The sequence below is a fragment of the Marmota marmota genome, unplaced genomic scaffold, assembly GCF_001458135.2.
Source record: "Marmota marmota marmota unplaced genomic scaffold, marMar, whole genome shotgun sequence".
Taxonomy (NCBI): Eukaryota; Metazoa; Chordata; class Mammalia; order Rodentia; family Sciuridae; genus Marmota; species Marmota marmota.
The window spans coordinates 1180040-1195660 of NW_026000153.1; the positions used below are offsets into that span (position 1 = coordinate 1180040).

Consider the following 15621-nt stretch of genomic DNA (forward strand, 5'->3'; position numbering starts at 1 on the left):
ATTTCTCTTTGTAGGATTTATCAACCTCTTTAGAAGCAGTGTATGGACAGGCCAAAGAAGGAACAAATTCTGAAGAAATACTTAAAAAATTTTATGAGTGGAAGTGTGATAAAAGACAGGAATTCACCAATGTGAGGAGTGAAACTGAGGCTTCTCTGCAACATCTTGTAGCATGGTTCCAGAGCACTCTAAAGGTAAAGAAAACTCTTATTCAGTGCCATTTGTGGCATAAAATGGGGGGGGGGGACTCCATATACATTAATCATATCCTTTGTTTAAAAGCTAACATTGTCTACTCATCCCTGTCAGGTTTAAATTTGCTACCAGAGGATCAAGGTTCTTTATCAGCTTTTAGTCAGACTGCTCCTTTCATTATTGTCAAAACAAAACAAAACAAAACAAAAAAAAAAACACCCAACAACAACAACAACAAAAAACAACAAACATCATTTAGGTTTTGCTTTTGCTCTTACTTTTCCTCTGCATTGTCCTCTCACCTTTCTTAAACACTAATTTTCTTTAGATATGCTACATGCATGTAACTTGTCTTTTCTGGTACATGTGTTTTATGAGGGTAAGTCTTTTCTTTTTTCCTCTGTAATCTTATTTCCCCTGTATCACTCAGGGCATTCCTAATGCTTTTTTTCAGGTATAAAGGTAAAATGAATCCTAACTGAATTAATTAATTGAGTTTATTTATTTTTTATTTTTTTGCAAATGAGGTTTTTGATCTGTCTTTGGAAGAATCACTGATTTCTGAAGACACACTTGGTAATATTGACGAAATCCTAGAGAAGACTGAGTCATGTGTCTGTAAAGAGCTGGAAATATCTCTGATTGTGAGTAATGATATTCTTTATTATTGCTTTCTTTGAAGCAGTGTTTTCTCTTGTTAGAAAGTATTAACTATTAATTACTTTTTTTTACTTTTTAAAATTATTTTTAATTACTTTTTTTTAAAGAGAGAGGAGAGAGAGAGAGGGAGAATTTTTAATATTTATTTTTTAGTTTTTGGCGGACGCAACATCTTTGTTTGTATGTGGTGCTGAAGATCGAACCCGGGCCGCATGCATGCCAGGCGAGCACGCTACCACTTGAGCCACATCCCCAGCCCAGAAAGTATTAACTATTAAGATGGTTTCTTTTGCTAACTAGGAAGTATTAAGACTGATCTGATCTTTCCTCTTATAGTCCTGTTTGAAAGAGTAACACTTGAAGTTGTAATCTGTATATAGTGCAAAATCTTATTCTTCTGTAGGGTGGTATTTTCACTTTAATAGAACATTTCACACTTCAAAAGCTAATATTTAATTCAAGGAAATCTCTCTTCATCTGAGTGGATCAGCTTTCTATATCATTTGATTCTTGTGTTTATTGTATATAGTGACTTCAATTAAAAACAACTAAAAATTTGGGAGAGCTTTGGAAGTAGACACACAGATTAATTAGTATTCCCTTTTTTATTGTGTATAATATGTATTCCTGTATCAAATTTTATTTATTTTTATATGATGCTGAGGATTGAACCCAGTGCCTCACACATGCTAGACAAGTGCTCTACCACTGAGCCACAACCACAATCCATGATATTTCCTTTTTTTAATCAAGAATTTTAGTAAATTACTAAAATAATTAATAATGAGAGTGACTTTTTTTCTCTTTTTCTTCGTTAGCTTGGCTAAGGGTTTATCAATTTTATTTGTTTTCAAGCAAACCATTTTGTTGATTTTTTAAAAAATTCTTTTTGTTTCAATTTCATTGATTTGGGTTCTGATTTCAATTATTTCCCATTTTCTACTGCTTTTGATATTGATTCCAGAAGAGTATTTTGTAATCTTAACATTTCTCATTAGGATGCTCATTAGTTGTTCAAGTTGCTTTCCAAAGTCTCAGTGATTATGCTTTTCATTTTACTTCTTTTCTTTTTTACTCTATGAACAACTGAATTTTCCTTTTGTTAAATAGGTTTGGTTGGTGTTGTCAGGTATGATATAAGTGGATGTTAATAGATGATTTCTACAATGAGTGTTGAAGTTTTTTATATTGTTTGTTTCTTTATTTAGCAGGTTAGTATTCCTGATTTTCTTTAGCATTTATTCCAGACAGCTTCGGGGATAATATATAGAGTAATAGGGGTAAAATTTTCCATTAAATGTCTTTAATATCAAGGTTCTATCTAGAAAAAAATTGTTCTTGAGAAGTCATTTGAAATAAATATAGTAATTTAAAGGTGTAATTTTGAACTTTATTTATTATTATTGAAGATTTTAACTATTTTTGGCTATTCTCATGTATGATTCCACATGTGATTTTATTTAGGAGCAAGGTGATGCAGACAAGGAGATCATTTTAAATACTTACAGTCAAGTACTACAGAAAATCCGTTCAGAGGAAAGGCTCATTGCCACAGTACAATCCAAGTACAGGAACAGTGCTGAGGTTGGATTTTGTTTTGTCTTAATGTTCTTCCAAATTGATGCTTTGGATTTTTTTTTAACATTTTAAATTTTTCTCTAGTAGTTTAATTCTCATTGGGTCAGTAAATTATTATTGCTGGGAAAACTATAGCTGTAGTTATAAGGTATATAATTGAATTCACTATAAAGTGGGAATGATGATTTTTATTGATATAAATATATGCATATATATGGATTTATGCACATACATATGTATGTGTGTATTTTTTTAATAGCTGGGGATTGATCCCAGGGCTGCTGTACCACTGAGCTACATCTGTAGCCCTTTTTATTTTTATTTTGATATGTTCTTACTAAGTTTCCCAGGCTGGCCTCAAATTTGCTATCCTCCTGCCTAAGACTCTCAAGTAGCTGAGATTGCAGGTGTGTGCCTCTGTGTCTGACTAAATACATTTTTTATTAAGTCTAATATCTTTGATTTTCTTATGTATTTGAAAACATAATTGTTATTCTTTTGTCCTTTGAGAAAGATTCATATTATTTCCTTTTTGAATGGAGAGAAAATATACACAGAATGCTTATTATAATGTTTCAGTAGTATATTATGAGCATTTTCCCATATGATTAATGATTCTTTTGTGCTGTCATTTTGAGTAAATAAATCATCATTCCTATATAGAAGTATAATGTTATCTAACCTTTCATCATATATGTTGGACATTAAGGTAACTTTTTCTCCTGCCTTAAAAAAACACAAAAAACAAAACAACACACTTTTTTTTGTTTGTTTTTTGTTTTGGTATCAGGGATTGAATCCACGGATTCTTAAGCACTGAGCCACATCCTCCGCCCTTTTCATTTTTTTATTTTGAGATAGGGTCTCACTAAGTTGCTTAAGTTGCAGAGACTGACTTTGAACTTGCAGTCCTCCTGGAACTCAACCTCCTGAGCCACTGGGATTACAGGTGTGCACTATCATGCCTGGCCCATAATTTTTATAATCTCTCAGATTCCTAAAATTTTAATTCCCACATTATCATGAATGAAAATTATTAAAACTTGGTACATATAGTCAAACCATTTTGGGAAAGATTATTTCAATTTACATCCTCACTAGATATTCCAGTTTGCATCCATATTAACAATGTATGTCTTATTGTATGTCTTAGTTGAAGTATTGACTTTGTTACTTTTAGTGCTGAAACTGAGATTTCTTGAAGTGTGGATAATTAGGAAATTGGTAGAATTGTCTTGTTGAAAATTATAGAATTTTCAGAGTATTTCAGTTGTAGTCAGATCTTGGAGAAATAATAAATGGTCAGTAAGTAACTGTTCAGTTAATATTACTGTCTGTTGTATTTGAAAATATGGTAATTCTTTCTCTTAGTTTAAAAAACAGATTATTGAATGTTTAAATAAGAGCCCCAGTGTGGATCACTTGCTGTCCATTAAGAAGACACTGAAAGGCTTAAAAGCTCGACTAAGATGGAAGTTGGTTGAAAAGAATAATTTGGAAGAAGTAAGGAAAAACAGTTGCTTCTAACTGAATTCTGTTTGTACCTCATTTTACTAGAGCTTTATTCATAAAAGTTGTATATAAATATACTTTTTAAAATAAGAGAGCTATTACATTTATGTTTTGTTTTATATACTTTAGCTTTTTTTCTGAGTGTATAAATATTTGAGACTATATTAACAGTGTAAACATTCTCCCATTTAAGTAAATTTTTTATATTCTTTTTTTTTTTTTGCCATGCTGGGGATTGAATTCCAGCATGTTGGACAAGTGCTCTATCACTCAACCATATCACATTTCTACCTCTTAAATGTTCTTTAAAAACATTTTACATGGCTTCCTTGGTGTTCAGTAACATGAACATTTTGGAGTAATTTTTAAGACTTTTTTGCTTTGAACTGTTAAGACTGTCTGTTGTAGTATAAAATCTACTTCATACAGGTGATAAATAGGGTACTTCCCCAAAGGTATATTTTTTAGATCATGGTATCTTTTGTTTACTCTTTTTTTTTTAAATGACTGGACATAATACTTAATACTTCTTTCTTTTTCTTTGCTTTCTTTCTTTTTTGCTCCTGGGTATTGAACCCAGGGGTGCTTTTACCACTGGGCTACATCACCAGACCCACCCCCATGCTTTCCCCCCTTTTTAAAAAAAAATAAAAAAAATTTATTCTTATTTGTTATATATGACAGCAGAATGCATTATAATTCATATTACACATATAGAGCACAATTTTTCATATCTCCATCCCCAGCCCTTTCAAATTATTTCTTTTGAGACAGAGTCATATAATATTTCTTGCAAGTATTTTAAGTTGTTTTCATATGAAAACAGATGGAGGGATTAGGGTATTCAATCTCAACTAACCTCTTTAGGCTTGAAACATTGTGAGTAAACTGGCAATTCTCTGTATTCTCTTGAGGATTTAATATTTTTACAGAAGGAATCTATTATGAATTAATCAAACTTGATTATCTCTTTTCATCTTCTGAACACTTAGTTGGTAGTGGAGTGGTAATTATTCTAGAACTAATTTCATAGTTTAAGAGTTTTCCAGCTTTATCCTATTCTGGACTGTGGGGAAGGTAGGCCTTTTCAGTCTAATTTTTCAATATTTGGAGAAAAATATATAATTTTTAAAGCATATATATCTTTTTAAACAATATTTTTTAGTTGTAGATGGACACACTTGTAGGGCATGGCTGCCTGCTTCCTGGTCTTGAGGCCACACATGCGCCTGGGATGGCTCCTGGCGATTAGCCAGGAGGTGGTGCTGTGGGCGGTGACGGAGGAGGCGGACCACCTCCAGGATAGGTCCAGGACTCTTCCACCCTCTGGACAGCTCTTGCCTTCCCTTACAGACTATGGGATGGGTGTACATGTGAACTTACTCCACTCCTCTGACCTTTATTCTGATTGGCTCCTGTGCAGTATATAAGCTGTGTGTACTTCCTTATTAAATGAGATCCTGCTTTGACTATTCTCCCTGGCACATTTGATTGTCCTCCCAGGAGGGAGGGCTGGGTGCTGGGGTGTGGGCCGCCAGCAGACCTTTACCTTTACCTTTCTTGTCTTGTCTTGGTCAGGGCGTGCTTTTCCCGCTGGTCAGGGGCTAAAAACCCTGACACACACTACCTTTATTTATTTGTTTTATTCATTCATTTATTTATTTTTATGTGGTGCTGGGATTGAATCCAGTGCCTCATGCATGTTAGACAAGCGCTCTAATATTGAGCCACAACTCCAGCCCAAAGCATATATATCTTTTAAAAAATATTTATTTATTTATGTATCTTTTAGTTTTGGGTGGATACATTAGGTTGTTTTTATGTGGTGTCCAGGATCGAACCCAGTGCCTCATGCATGCTAGGCGAGCACTCTACCATTGAGCCACCACCCCAGTCCTAAAAGCATATATATATCTTTTAAGTTGGCTTTTTAATTAAAACTTCATTAGGGTCTTACAGAGTGTTTGTGAGTTCTGAATAATTTTTCCGGTAGTAGATTATTAACACATTGACTATTGTTTTTTACAGTTTGGTATGTTGTATTTTTAACCAAGTCTTATGTAAAAAACAATTCCAGGTAATTCAATTTTGATTGCTGTTTGAACACGTTTACTTTATGACTGCAGTTTGTCATCTTTTTAAAAAAATTTTTTTTTTAATTGTTGATGGACCTTTGTTTTATTATTTATTTATATGCAGTCCTTAGAATTGAACCCAGTGCCTCACACATGCTAGGCAAGTGCTCTGCCACTGAGCCACAATCTCAGCCCCAGTCATCTTGATCTTTGAGAAAATCTACAGCAAATTAAAAGACCAAAAAAACTCTGTAATTGATTTTTATCTTTATTGTTTATAGTTTCTTCCTGTAGGTTTTGGAAAAAAATCAGTGTTAGAATAAACTGAACTAAGTTTACTTTAACAAGTATTATGATGGTAGGTACTGAAGGATGCATAGATATCACACAGAATGATTTACATAGAAGTTGAACTAATTTTATGGGAAGACTTGATTTTAGTCTGCTTAAATCATTGTAAAACCATTTTTTCTTTCTGATTAAAGTCTGATGACCATGATGGATCTGAGATTGAAAAAATAAAACAAGAAATTACTCAGTTGCGCAACAGTGTCTTTCAGGAAATTTATCATGAAAGGGAGGAATATGTAAGTCTTTGATTCTTTGAAATTTTAAATCAGATTTTGCTCTATAAATTGAATTAAAATACTCATTCTATAAAATGGACTGTAATCACAAGGCCAGAGGTATTATCTTGGCATAAAAATGTTTATATGAATTTAGAAATTTATTTCTTTTTTTCTTTTGACAGTGCTGTGGATGAAACCCAGGGCCTCACACATTCTGGCAAGCTCATTATCACTGGGCTATACCCCCAGTGAAATTAATTTATGAAAGAATAATTCATGACCATACCAATGTGGAAATTATAAAAAAGGAAAAGACATTACTTATAACTTTCTCACCTAGTGGTAGCTTAGTTAGTAGTCACAATTAACTTTTGACTTCCATTTACCCTTTTTTTTTCTGTTTGTTTTCAGAATTGAGATTACAGTACACACACACAAACAAAGGCATCTTTTTTTGTTTAACATAAAGCATAAGAATTTCTTCAAATAAACCTATATGAACATCACTTTAGCATAATGTTTCAATGTAAACATTAATGGAACAACATTCTTTATTTTTGGTGAATGTAACATGGAACTACCTGTTTTTTTGAGAAAGTTGTATCTTAAGTCATTCATTCTACCCCTAATTACTGTTACCTTAGAAGAATTCATCAGTGTCTTTTCTCTTTAAAAAGGAAAAAATATTGTACTTTATGTCTGAGGCATATTATAGAGAAGAAGTCAATTTACAGTGCTATGAAAATAAAAGTACTGTAAAATAATAGACATTTTAAGTGTCATGCTTTAATTACCAAACTCATCTGACTATATGTAACACCTTATGAATCTTTTGATAAAATTTATAAAAGTTTAGAAGTTTTTCTTAAGCATGTGACATGATTTTCCTTTTGTAAGGATCTTTAGTTTTCACATTTGCTTCAGAGTGAGTGATGCAGAGCTATGTACTTATTTTTTGTCTCAGGCTTTTATAGTTTTTTTCCTTCTAAATGAGACATGCATTATTTTAAAATGCTACCATGTTCTTAATATTTTAGGAAATAATGACAGTTTATTATTCAAGTTGATATAGTATTATACATTTTCATTTTAGTTTGGAAGTGAGTATGAACTTTGACCTTAGGCTTATATATGTATACAAGGCATAAAATTGATAATTAAGTTTTTCTTCTATTTGTAAGGTGGTAATTTTGATTCAAGGTATCACTTGGTTTTTGCTTGGTATTTCTGAAAAATAGAAATCAAAATTAGGATCATATATCTTATTAGATATGTAAAAAGACTGATGCTGACATACTGTATTATCCTGAAAAGGAACACATAACAATGAAATATGTATTGATCTACAATAAAAAATTACATTTTTAACTTAGGAGAAGCTGAATAGCTTGGCACAGAAATGGTTCCCTGAGCTGCCTCTGCTTTATCCTGAAATAGGATTACTTAAATACATGGTAAGCTTTGTTTCCCCTGAGAATTGCTACTCTGCAGAGAGTGTAGAAAAGTGATAATGTTCAGACTGTATTTCATTGTTAAATTTATAATATCTTTTCTATAAAAATAAATGTTTCTGATGAACATTTTAAAATATTATTAGCACCTTTTCTCAAGACTGTCTTAAGTAGTTGCACAGTGCAGATCTGAATTTTTATGTTCATTTACATATTTTTCTCTATTTTCTCTTCATTCTCATTCAGAAGATGGTATGGCACTTGTTTGTGTGTTTTTTTTTTAAATGATAAAACAAAATTTTAACTGCAGTTTTGAGAGTTATATAAAAACAGGATACTGTTAGTCATGAGGAATTTAAACCTAATGTGATTTTCAAGTTAGAGCAGGTTGGGGGAAAAAATTGAGAGAAGAAGGTTAAGGTAGAGTTGTTGAGGTGGGTTTTGTTTTCTAGGCAGGTCAATTCAAAGTCTGGGAGATTAACATTAGACCTGGACAGTATGGAGCAGGATTGGTAAATTCTGGCTCTCAGGGCAGAATCTGTTCTCTCTTTGTGTTTTATTGTCTGTTAGGGATGAGGAACTAGATGAGGTATAGTTGTTAGTTGGTATTTAGTGGTTCTAGGACCCCCCCACCCCATCCTAAATCCAAGATGTTCAAATTCCTTACATAAAATGTCTTAGTATTTGCATGTAACCTACATGTATCCTCCAGTATACTTTAAATCATCATAGATTACTTATGATACTTAGTACAGTGTAAATGCTGTGTAAATGCTGTGTATTGTTTAGGGAATAATGACAAAAAAGTCTGTGCATGTTCAGTACACACACTTTAAAAAACATTTTCAAGTCACAGTTGACTGCACAGATTTGGAATACATAGATATGGAGGGCCAACTGTATTTATTCTTTATGATTGTCATTTAATTCCATAATAAACTTAAATATAGTATTGAAAGGGATGTTTGTATAAACACATGAGTTTATTCTCATATAAGATCAAAATTTCTTAAACAATTAATATAAAGTCTTTACAGACTAGACATGAAAATGATGAGTTTTACCTGCAGTTATGCAACTCTAGAGTGTCTCATGTTGTGTAGGTGTTTATGTATGCCATGAAATGAAAATTCATTTCTAAAAATATGTTAATCTTCTTTATTGTAGAAGATTATAAAAGGTTTTAATCATGGTTTATGGCAGGCTTTAATGATTTTAAGATGTTTAACTGGGAAGTATTCTCTGGACTCCTTTGTAGGTTGATTATATGTATTGTGGATTACTTAAATATACTAATGTCACTTAACTAGGAAATACTCCTGACCCTTTTTACTAAAACTACAAAGCAATAAAGTGATTTATAATATTAACTGTCAGATTTTGGTGTGAAAATTTATTCTTTTAAAAAGTTGCAGAAATATCTTGTGGAATTAAAACATTTGAAACCTAGTTTCACTTTTGAGGACTTCAAACAGAGGCAGAGGTGTTAGAATTATTTGATGGTAGTTACAATTTTCAGATTTCTCATTCCTATTCTACAACTACTTTGTCATTATTTTAGTATTTTGCAGAAAACCATGAGGTTTTTCAAGTAAACATTAAGTTTTCTTGGCAGCCTATCTGGTTAATCCCAGTCATCTGTAGTATCTGTTCTAGAACTGTAACAGTGATTATTATATGATGATTACACTGTGGGTATGAGTTCAAGTCAGAAACCAGAAAAAATACAAAAAATTTTCAACATTTTTGTTTTATTGGTTTTTCTAGTAGGGTTGATGATGTTCATTCCATTTAACAGCATGTAGCTAACTATGTTGATGATTTAAAAGTGCTAGACATGGTTAAATTCTACAACTGTAATAAAAACTTGTGCGTAGAACTCTGGTGGTCTTCTTACTATGAGCTTGGAACGAGATATTCTTGATGCTGAGCCCATGAAGGAACTTAGCAGCAAGCGTCCTTTGGTGTGCTGTGAAGTTAATGGGCAGACAATTCTTTTAAAGGTAATTGCTTAAGTTCTGATTTGGGGAGTTTTATAAGTTGGGAAGTAGTGATGTTACTTTTCAGGAAAGAAAAAACTCACTTTTTATTTTATAAAGGATGTAAGTTGACTGGCGTGATGATGATTCTTTTATTTTGGTTGCCAGAATTAATTTTGACTCTTAAATTTCCTTCAATTTTGTAAGTAGTATCGGTCTTTAGTGGGATTCACTGCTTTTTTTTTTTTTGGTGAAGTTATTACAATCTATCCAATAGCCTTTTAAGATTCTGCTTTATTTTTAGATTTCCTTTCAAAATCTCTGCTATGTTGCCAACACAAGCTCCTACTTCTTAATTTCTTTTGTGATTGATTTGTGACACTATTAAGTTAGCCTTAGTTGCTACACATAATAGAATGTGCGTAGTAAGCTACAGGTAGAATTATTTTTTCTTTTCATAATTATAGTATTCAAAGCAGAAAAAATACTTACAAAATTAGAATAGAAAATAATAAAATGTAATCTTATTTACTTAAAATTATTATGTTTAAGGGGAGTGATCTGTAATTAGAGTGGGATTTTAAATGTTGGTATTACCAGTGTCTCTGTCTTGATACAAGGGCTATTCTGTGGATGTTGACACAGAAGCCAGGGTGATTCAGAGGGCAGCTACCTATCACAGAGCTTGGAGAGAAGTTAAAGAAGATTCCGGGTTACTGCCATTGATATTCCTGTTTTTGTGTAAGGTAAAGTTCTTATGCTTATCTCTTATAGACTTAATATTTATATTAAGTTTTGGTTTCCATGTTTTAGAGCAGTAATTCATTCCTTCTAACATAAGCTAAAGTTATCTTATAGAATCAGTGTGTAATAAAAATATGTTGAACAATATTTAACTGGAGTCACCTTCTCTGTTTTGCTTCTTAGTCTGATCCTATGGCTTATCTGATGGTCCCATACTATCCTAGGGCAAACCTGAGTGCTATTCAAGCTAGTATGCCTTTAACTTCAGAAGTAAGTCAAAACAGTTTCCATGGATATATTAATGAGAAAATAACACCTAATATTTAATATCTAATATTTATTTAGGTCATCCTACATGTGATACCATGTAAAATTTTGACTTGTGTTATTTAATTGTCTCATCCACTCTGTGATGTGACATAATTCTATTATACAAATGAGAAAAGTGAGTCTTTGACTTGCACAGTGTCCCTCAGGCAGAGATACAGTTGGGACTTGAAATATATGCGTTCTTGGTTATTAATCCCAAACTTATAAATTGTTAAGCTATGTTATATGTGAATTGCCTAGTATAGAATTTAGTATTATAAGCACTTAAGTGTCAGCTTTAATTTTTATCATTGTAAATTTATAATTTGGACTACCCAGAACATTATTTTCAGTCTCTTCTAGTTGTTTTATGTGGTTGTCATTGTCATCTAAGTTTTCTTAGACACTGCAGAATGTGTATATATTTGTATACTTTTGCAGTCATACACAGTCACCAAATATACAAGTTACATAATCAGGGCTTTATCTGGCCTTTAATTCTTTATTTATGATTTATTCTCTTTATTGCCTTTTTGAAAATTGGTGCATTATAATTACATGCAGTAGTAGGATTTGTTGTTACCTATTCATATGTGCATGCAATAGAACAATATGTTTTGGTCAGTATCATTCTCCATTCCCTTCCCTTCCCCTTCTCTCATCTCTCCTACCTACCCCTGCTCCACCACTTCTACTCTACTAATCTCCCTTGTGTTTTCATGAGATATCTCTACCTTTTTTCCACTTCTTCTCTCTAGCTTTAATATATAAGAGAAAATATATGGCCCCTGACTTTCTGACTTTATTTTGCTAAATACTGCTCTGAAGTTCCATCCATTTTCCACAGATGACATAACTTCATTCTTCTTGTTGACTGAATAAAACTTTATTGTGTATATATACCACATTTTCTTAATTTGTTCATCCATTGACGGACATCTAGGATGATTCCATAATTTGGTTATTGTGAGTTGTGATACTGTAAACATGGGTATTCATGTTTCACTATAGTGTTATGCTGTATTCTTACTAAAGGTTTATTTGGAGGAAATTTTACTCATTCTGAAACAGTCTCTTAACAGGGAAAAGATTCACGTGTTAAAATGATTTGCCTATTTTCTAACCTCTTGTTACCTATAGGAAGCTTTAAAGGTCATGAAAGGTGTTGCCCAGGGCCTGCACACATTGCACAAGGCTGACATAATTCATGGATCACTTCATCAGAACAACGTATTTGCTTTAAATCGTGAACAAGGAATTGTTGGAGATTTTGACTTCACTAAATCTGTGGTAAAATATCAGTTTTACAAATAAGTTCTAGACTTTTATTTAATATTACTAGGCAGTAAGTCAGCACTTACGCATGATATAGTAATTTATTGTAAGACCTGTGCTTTCAGTTAAGGTGTGTGATGTAGTATAAGCAATTACCTGTTGTCAATCAGGTGCTAGAACAAGAGTTTCCAAGTTTTTGCATTGTATATTTTTACCATAAATATTAGGAGCAACCTGAGATTACATTCAATAGTATTGACAACATTAACTATTTTACCATTATCTGGAAATATTCAACCACTAGGAAATGTACAAGAACCCCTCTTTGCTGGTGTCCCCTGTTCCCCATAAATTAAATATAAAAATACATACTTTTAAATTTTTGATTAATAATGTGCACTTTAGAAACCTGGGAACTTTGGACTTTCTTATTTAGTTTAAATTCTGACTCAACTACAATGGCTCTTAATTTGGAGGCTTATCATCTTAGTGTACACAGAGATAGCAAGAGATTGCAAGAGTTAGCAGAGTTAGCAAAGATCCAACAATTAAAAGCATATTGTGAAAAAAACTTCATAGAATTGGCAGTCTCAACATAGTCTTGGGGGAACAAGACTCTTTATCTAAATTGACAAATAAAAATCATTTATTGTGTACAGCATATGTTTTGATATGTGAAATGACTGAATCAGCAATTCCTATTTTAAATATACCAGCTTTATTGAGATATCATTCACCTGTTATAAAGTGTTCAAATTAGTAGTAGTTTCTAGTACATTCTAGAGTTGTGTATTGATCAACACTGTCTACTTCCAGAACAATTTGTATCACTCCCAAAAGGAAGTCCCATACTGATAAGCAGTCACTCTTCATTTCTTCCTCTATTCAGGCTTTTGAAAAAACTAATATGTCCTTTATCTCTGTGGTTTTCCTATTCTAGAGATCTGAATAAATGAAATCATAGAATATATAGTTGTTGTGATTGTCTTATATTACTGTATAGCAGTTTCAAGGTTCATCTGTGTTATAGAATACATCAGGATGCCATTTCTTTTTATGACCAAATATAATATTTCATTGTGTATATATATATCATATTTTGTTTATTCATAAATTGATATTTTAGTTTTCACTTGTTATTATGAATAATGTTGCTATGAACATTAATGTACATGTTTTTGTGTAGATACGTTATCATTTCTTTCAGTAGGAAAATTACTAGATCATATGGTAACTCTTTCACTATTTGAGGAATCAAACTGTTTTAAGAGTAACTATCATTTTACATCCTCAGAAGCAATGTATAAGGATTCTAGTTTCTCCATGTCCTTGCCAGCTTTTGTTATTATCTGATTAATTCCCTTTCACTGCTATATTATAATGTCTTATACTTTGGTCATCTGCAAGTCATAGGGTAATGCCATCAGTGTATATATAGTCTCAGTGGCTTTCATATGGTACCTTAAAAAGATTAGAAAGTGAAAATCTAAAACTGTAATGAAACAGGATTTATATAGATTGATTTGGTAAAATATTTATTTTAGCATATTAATTTATCTGAAAATTGAGATGACATCCTGAGAAAAATGACTAAATGATGAGTTTTAAAAGGTTCTCAGCATTTTTTTTTTTTTTGTATCAGGGATGGAACCCAGGATGCTTAACCACTGAGCCTCTCCCTGGCCCTTTTTATTTTTCATTTTGACACAGGGCCTCACTAAGTTACTTATGGCCTGGCTAACTTGCTGAGGATAGCCTTGAAGTTGTGATCCTCCTGCCTCGGCCTCATGAGTTGCTGGGATTACAGACATGTGCCACTAAGGTTATCAACCTCTAGGGATCCTGCCCAGTTTGTCTTTTGAACATATCATTTATACAACTGTAGATATGACTACTCTTAAGAATTACTCTTCCTCTTTTTCCTTATTTGTTACCTGTTATTATTTCCCAAAACATTGTTTTACTAGTTAAAATTATTTAATCTGAAGTACTGATTAAACTCACCTTTTGCTATATTTTCATACTATATTTAGATTGAAGTATATTAACTAGTAAGAGCAATTTTAAAAGTAGTGTGTAGTTCAACATCTTTGATATCTGAGTTTTCACAGTGCATATAAACTACCTGGGAATATTGTTTAAGTGCACATTATTATTTGGCATTTGTGAGATGGAGATTCTTACATTTATAATAAGTTCCCAGTTGATACCTTAGTTGCTGTTTTTTGGACCACATTTTGAGATGCAAGGATAAAGATAGTAGGTGGAGAAGATATAATTAATACTAAGTAATATGTGCTGGGCATTATGCTAATTACTTTTATGGTTATAATAACTGTAAGGTAGATACTATTTCTGTTTTATAAATTAATTAATTTTTGGCCCATAAAAGTTAAAGCCAAGGCTTCACTGCAAATGAGTGGAAGAGTAGGGATTATAACCCAGGTCTGACTGAATTTAAGAGTCATACTATTGCCATTGATTATCCTTTGGTATGTTAGAAATGGTATATATAGAAAATAATTAATAAGAAAAGAAATTTTCAGTTTTTATAAAGCTTAGAGTTTTCAGAATTAGAAAGTAACACTGGTGCATTTCCTTGTGAAACTTACTGAAATAAATGATCTACTTTTGATCTATCCAAGTCTATAACCTGAATGTAATCAAAGACTCACTGTTAATTTTATGAAACTAATTTTAAAAGCAATTTGTAATAGCAAAATTTAGATAATATATTTGAGAGCAAGAAAATGAAATATTTCAAATGAATTTTTATTAATCAGATGCCAAGTATTTTACACAAAACCTCATCAAATTTGTTGACCCTAAAATATTTAAAATACTGTTTTTGTAGAGTCAGCGAACCTCAGTGAACATGATGGTTGGTGGCTTGAGTTTGATATCGCCTGAATTGAAAATGGGGAAACCTCCTTCTCCAAGTTCAGACTTATATGCTTATGGTTGCCTTTTATTGTGGGTATGTTATTTTTTTAAATAGATCAGTCATTTTTATATATATTTCCTTTTTAAAGTGACGATTATAGCAATTCTTCCTAACATATTGTTCTGGATAAAGAACAATGGTAGAATTTTAGTTTTATCATAAACTGTTGATACACTTCCTATTACCTACTGTATACTTTTTACAAGTAGCTTGTAAGATAGGTATTATATTGCTGTCTTAGTTTTGTTAAAGTCAAGATTAACAGTGAAAATGATTTTGTCCTGTATTAATCTGGAAGAAGTTTATGCATATATGAAAAATAAATGCTAA

The 15621-nt window shown here is 32.0% G+C and overlaps 1 protein-coding gene across 2 annotated transcripts in view; it reads left to right on the forward strand.

The window, feature by feature from the left end:
- Positions 1 to 15621, forward strand: part of Stk31 (serine/threonine kinase 31) — a 77169-nt gene that overhangs the window by 41292 nt on the left and 20256 nt on the right. For both annotated transcript variants that reach the window (XM_015490351.2, XM_048786322.1), the window contains exons 12-22: positions 15 to 194; positions 723 to 839; positions 2320 to 2439; positions 3805 to 3936; positions 6506 to 6607; positions 7963 to 8043; positions 9918 to 10043; positions 10640 to 10765; positions 10947 to 11033; positions 12213 to 12362; positions 15202 to 15324. In XM_015490351.2, the coding sequence (XP_015345837.1) occupies positions 15 to 194; positions 723 to 839; positions 2320 to 2439; positions 3805 to 3936; positions 6506 to 6607; positions 7963 to 8043; positions 9918 to 10043; positions 10640 to 10765; positions 10947 to 11033; positions 12213 to 12362; positions 15202 to 15324 (1344 nt within the window). The remainder of the gene's footprint in view (positions 1 to 14; positions 195 to 722; positions 840 to 2319; positions 2440 to 3804; positions 3937 to 6505; positions 6608 to 7962; positions 8044 to 9917; positions 10044 to 10639; positions 10766 to 10946; positions 11034 to 12212; positions 12363 to 15201; positions 15325 to 15621) is intronic.